General features: G+C 35.3%; 1 protein-coding gene across 1 annotated transcript; it reads left to right on the top strand.

The window, feature by feature from the left end:
- The first annotated feature begins 864 nt into the window (after positions 1-864).
- LOC133812594 (zinc finger protein GAI-ASSOCIATED FACTOR 1-like) lies at positions 865-4433 on the top strand. Its single transcript, XM_062246379.1, has 4 exons — positions 865-1696; positions 1805-2201; positions 2294-2595; positions 3105-4433. Exons 1-4 carry the CDS (start codon positions 1564-1566, stop codon positions 3881-3883), a joined length of 1611 nt encoding a protein of 536 aa, XP_062102363.1. The 5' UTR covers positions 865-1563; the 3' UTR covers positions 3884-4433.
- Positions 4434-6000: the final 1567 nt, after the last annotated feature.

Below are 6000 nucleotides of genomic sequence, written 5' to 3'. Positions count from 1 at the left end.
CCAAAATACAAAATCAATTAAAATAAGAAACTATATTCACAAATTTCTTGTAAAATTCAAAATAAATATAGGGACCTTCCAGGTGCTATAACATTTTCTAAAATTGCGTGTTTATCGATGAACAAATTATCTTGAATATTTTTGCAGCTTTTATTAACACTAAACAGATCACGGTCCAGTAACAAAGTTACAAAGATATTAGTCTTTTTATATTTTTTTTCATATATATATTTTTTAAACAAAATTCAAAGCAGCTATCTTATCTCTATATGCTTACTTGGTTTTGGAGGAAATGGAGGACAGCCCACGTGCTCCGAGGCCTATCACGTGGCATCCTTATAATCCTACGTGCACATTCCTAATCCTCCACCGAAAATATGAGAAAATAATAATAATAAAAATGAGAAAAAGAGCAGTAATCAAACATGCTCACGCTTAGAGAGTCACGCAACGTGTCGAAACCGCATTGGCTCAGAACACAAGAAATCTGTAAAAGCTGTTTGACTTTTTATGAATATGAATAAGCAAGAAGCGTAGGGGTTTGACTATTGAGGCCACTGACCCTGTCGTTTACTGAGAAATTTTTCACTAAACGACAAAACGTTTTGCACAGTTCCAATGTGGTCCGACCCAGCTCCGACACCTCGCTTGCCAAGTGCCGAAAACCAATGGCCTCGACATTCGGTAAGGTTTTTCTTTTAAAAATTAATTTTCTTTAATCTCGCTCAGTCTATTTAATCAGAAACTTACAGCTCAAGTCATTACTAATCCTAATTAATTAACTCACATCGTTGAAACTAATCCAATTCTCTATTTTCCTTTATTTAAAAAAAGATAAATATATATAAAAGCTGGACAGAAAAGAACACAGCAATGACTTTTACCTATAGTTCCAGTTCTCTCTCTTTCTCTCTCTAAAAAAAGCGAGTCTTCATCTCTGTGTGTGTTTTTGAGACTCGGCTTCTGTAACTCTCTGGTTCTCTCGTTCTTTCAGGGAGATTCATATGATAAAAATCGAAGAAGAAGTCGGGAAAGTTTTCGTCTTTGTTTAAGCCAAAGCTGATATTTTTGAATGTTTTTTTTATTTTGGGTTCAAATTTGGACTGTTTGATCGGATTTTAAGTTTTGGGAATCGTAGTTTACTTTTCAGTTCTTCGTGGGTTTTTGTGTTCTTCTTTTTTATTTTTTTTATTTAATCGCTGAACTGAAAAAGCTTTAATTTATTTTACGGTCTTGGGTTTAATCATTGTGTTTATGGGGTAATGTGAATTTTTAGTCAGAGACCCATTAGAGAGCTGGTAGGTCGAAAAAATAAAATAAAGCTGAATTGACTGGTAGATAATAGAAAAGAGACTGGGATAGTTGAGTTGGGACGGAACCCTAAAAAGAAAAAGAAAATAAAAATGAAAGCTTGGTCTCAAAAAGCTTCTTTGGAATTTTTGAGATAAATGCTCTGTGGATTTTCTTCTATTTTGTCTAGTAGTCTTAAGTAGATTGTTTCGGAAGGAACCCTTAAAAGAAAAAGAAGGAAGAAAAAAAAAGTGTGTTTTTGTCCAAGTATTCATGGCGACCGAGTTAGATAATTCCTCTACGGCTTCCGGCGAAGCAAGCGTTTCTTCTTCTGGGAATCATGCTGTGGTTCCTGCTGCTCCTAAATCCACCGCTAAGAAAAAGCGAAACTTACCCGGAATGCCAGGTAGTTGAAGCTGAGTTTATGTTTATGAATTTGATTGAGTTTTGGGGTTTTTTTCTTGTTTTTTTTATTATGGGTTTTTGACCTCTTGTTGGGAACGAACTATTGCAGATCCAGATGCGGAGGTGATTGCTTTGTCTCCGAAGACCCTTATGGCCACAAATCGATTCATTTGCGAAATTTGTAATAAAGGGTTTCAGAGGGATCAGAATCTGCAGCTCCATAGGCGAGGTCATAATCTTCCATGGAAGCTGAGGCAGAGGTCGAGTAAGGAGGTGAAGAAGCGGGTGTACGTATGCCCGGAGGCGACTTGCGTCCACCATGATCCGTCGAGAGCTTTGGGTGATCTCACCGGAATTAAGAAACACTTTTGCCGGAAACACGGCGAGAAGAAGTGGAAATGCGACAAGTGTTCGAAGAAATACGCGGTTCAGTCAGATTGGAAAGCCCATTCCAAGATTTGTGGTACCAGAGAGTACAAATGCGATTGCGGGACCTTATTTTCAAGGTCATCTTAGTGATTTTTAATCTATATTCGAAATTATTGGTTTTTGGGTTCTGGGTTTGTGAAGTTGTTTGCTTTCTCTTTGGTTTTTGAAGGAGGGATAGCTTTATTACGCATAGGGCGTTCTGTGATGCTTTGGCAGAAGAAAGCGCAAAAACAAAGACACCGACTCCGGTTCCGGTTCCGGCTCCCGCTCTTCCAAAGAAGAATCAAACTCAGACATCTGGGAATATGAATTCGGAATCGGATTCCAAAGCTCAGCCAGTGAAGTCCTCCCCACCTCCGGCTCCACCACTGGCTCCAGCACAATCGGCAGCTCCAGCTTCATCATCTGTCCCATCTGGTCCTCCCCAGTCAACGGTTGTAATATCATCCACTCGGCCAATTCAAACACCAGGTGATTATGACCCAAGTTGGATTTTTTGCTCAATCTTTTCAGTTGGGTATTTTTTGAAGTGTTTAATTTTTGTATTTTTTTGGGTCTAATATTCGATAGGCTATTTTGTCTTTCTCGTTCTTTCTTTCTTTGTTTCTCCGGCTTTGGAGTGTAGTTGTTTTTGTCTGTTACTGATCTTTATTGAACATGGATGTAGTTACTATTATTGTTTGGCTACTAATCTGGGATTTTTTTTTTGCGGGTTTAAGAAAGAAATAATAATAATAATTAAATAAGTTCTGGTTTTTACTGAAACCGCGGTATTCAATTGTGTGATCTCTGTAAAGAGAGCTTAAGTGATTATAAAGCCAAAAGAGGAGAGAAGTGATGTCCAAATAGAAAGGAAACTATTATTGGTTCTCCTTTAAAAAAAAAAAGCTCTCGTAAAAGTAAAGTCTTATACTTTCTATCCTTGTGTGTTTTAGTCGACCCTTTTCGTTTTAACACTTTTCTTGGTTTTGTACTAATAGCTGAGTTGCCGGAAAATCCTCCACGCAATTTGGAAGAAGCCGCCCCATCTGCAGCAGCCAGCTTAACTGGGAGCTCGAGCAGTAGCACCACTAGTTCAAGCAGCAATGGCAGTACAAGTAGTAGTGTATTTGCAAGTTTATTTGCTTCCTCAACCACATCAGCAAGCTTACAAGCTACCCAATCTCATGGATTCACTGATCTGATACGTGGCATGGGGCGGCCGGATTGCTCAGCGGATCTTGCACCATCTTCCTCCTTGGAACCGATTTCTCTTGGCCTCTCAACGAGCCACGGATCTTCCATCTTTGGTACTGCTGGGCAGGAGCGCAGGCAGTATGCACCGCCGCCACAGCCTGCTATGTCTGCCACTGCACTCCTTCAGAAAGCTGCTCAAATGGGCGCTGCAGCGTCAAATGCCTCATTGCTTCGGGGTTTAGGAATTGTATCGTCTTCATCATCGTCCGGGCATCAAGAAAATTTGCAATGGCCTCAGAGGCTAGTGGAACCGGATAATAATTCAGTTCCTGGACTTGGTCTTGGTCTTCCTTGTGATGGAAACTCTGGTTTGAAGGAACTAATGATGGGAACTCCTTCCATGTTTGGTCCTAAGCAAACCACACTTGATTTTCTAGGACTGGGAATGGCTGCCGGGGGCACTCCTAACAGCGGCTTATCAGCTTTGATTACATCTATTGGCAGCGGTCTAGACGTAGCCACTGCTGCAGCTTCCTTTGGAGGTGGTGAATTCAGTGGCAAAGACATTGGAAGGAGCTCATGAGAAAAAGGCTTGAAATGGTTCGTTCTAGTTATTCTGTTATTTGGGCAAAATAGTTTTGCAGAAGGAAAAATTAGTAAGATATAATTTTACATGTAAAAAGTAAAAAAAAAAAAAAAAGGAAAATTACCCTCATGAATGATGAAAGGTAAGCATGAGACCACATGCATTTGAGGTCTTATTTTCTTTGTTCTACTACTGCCTTGTGATGACTTGGACCAAGACTTTTTTGGTGGTGGCTTGACTTTTTATGAAGAAAAACCAAAAAGCTTAAAGGAAGAATCAGAGACACTCCCCTGTGATTTTTTTAGGGGCCATTTCAGTTAAAGGGTTTGTTGCTTAAGCTGAAAAATTAGAAGAGAAGGCCACTTAAATATGTTTTTGTTGTGAACTTGGTGAACTAAATATGTAAACAAGTTTCAACTACTGCCTTACATTCTTTTTTTATGTTTTTTTTTTTAATTTGATTTGTTTTGTGGCAGAAATTTGTAGAGGTAATTTTGTAAATGATTTTCAGATAAATTTATTTTAGAAGCTATGGACTTAAATCTCATGTCACCTTGTAATTATTATGACAATGTCACTAGGCAGATCATTTGATGAAAAAATCATGTCAATGGCTGTATGTAGATGAGTATTCTTGTTTATGTCCTTAGCCAAAAGAAGGAAAAAAATGATGATAACAACAATATTTATCAGGTTGATTAATGTAACAATCAACTCCAATTGGAAGACAGTGACATCTTGTCATGCCTAAATATTCAATTGCCAACCATATAGTTGCGTGAATGAAAACAATTCACTAAAAATCAAAATTTAAATAAATAAATAAATAAAAATTATAATAAATATAATGAAAGATGTCAACTATGTTTTTACACAAGAACCTGTTTTTATGCAGTACCAAAAGGTAGCTTGTTCTCCATTATTTGTGACTAGATTCTTTAAGTATTGTCTTATAAGTCAAATATGGCTCATTGGGTACTTAAAAAATTTCAAGAATACAATGTATTGCACTCATAATTGGGAACACTAATAAAATAACTATGCCATTTTTTTTTCAAATAAACATATGAGGCTCTTAAAAAAAATGGGATATTAGTTTCTTAGTGTGATACATTATTATTATTGATGGAATTTATTGCAGCTTCTTTTTTCATTTTAAGAAAGATATTTGTTCGCTGAAAAAGTATTTATTGCATGGTCAGACTGATGGAAGTTGAGTCATAATTGTCTGCTATATCTATTAGGGTTCTTCTCCATGGATGGACCACTTTTTGTGTGTGATTTTGAATAGAGAAGCACTTCACCAATTTTCTTCATTTTATAGCAATGTCGGTCGATCTTTCTCTTTCCTTTCAAACTAGATATTAGAAATCTCCAACTTATATGAAAATTATATAATTCAATTACTATAATAATGTATGGGGATTTCCAAAGCTACTAATTAATATAACAATAATTAGAGAATCTTACTTCTCTCAATTCATAAATATTATCTAAGGTGTAAAATTGAGAAGTGCTAAAAAAAATTACTTTACATTATTCATGCATTACATTACACGGGATATTATTTAATTTTTTATATTTTAATTTTTTTTCAGATCAATAGTGGATATTCATGCATTGATTTAAGAAAAGTATAAAAAATAGTGTAATATAAATGATATTTAGCATTTTTATGCAAAATGATATATAATAGAAGTAATTAGCAATCACAAACTAATCAAAATAATAATAATGAAATTATAGTGTCATCTGATTAACAATCAATAGCATTAATATAATATAAATTTATTTATAATAAATAATTTCCAAATACACATACTTTTGTATTCAAATTTATTTATAATAAATAATTTCTAAATACAAATATCTTTGTATTAAGATAAATGCAAAATACAAATTTATAATTTTATCTAACATTGATATTTAAAATGATTTATATTTTTTTGGATTCTGTGTTTTTTCCTATTATCTGTTTGGACCCTATGTTTTGACAAATTACTTTTTGGATCTTATATTTTGTAAAATAGTTAAAATAGAACCATAAACCCGATTTTGGTCAATGTTTTCTCAACTAAAATCACAAATAATTTACCAAACTAACAATTCCAGAA

This window comes from Humulus lupulus, chromosome 1, assembly GCF_963169125.1.
Source record: "Humulus lupulus chromosome 1, drHumLupu1.1, whole genome shotgun sequence".
NCBI lineage: Eukaryota > Viridiplantae > Streptophyta > Magnoliopsida > Rosales > Cannabaceae > Humulus > Humulus lupulus.
This window is presented reverse-complemented; position numbering and strand designations above follow the sequence as displayed.

What these genes read in the sequence shown, in the direction of transcription:
- LOC133812594 (XM_062246379.1), top strand. Translation starts at nt 1,564, where the DNA reads ATGGCGACCGAGTTAGATAATTCCTCTACGGCTTCCGGCGAAGCAAGC. An exon ending in AAACTTACCCGGAATGCCAG is followed by an intron (nt 1,697 to 1,804) that starts GTAGTTGAAGCT and finishes GAACTATTGCAG; the next exon opens with ATCCAGATGCGGAGGTGATT. An exon ending in TCGGCCAATTCAAACACCAG is followed by an intron (nt 2,596 to 3,104) that starts GTGATTATGACC and finishes TTGTACTAATAG; the next exon opens with CTGAGTTGCCGGAAAATCCT.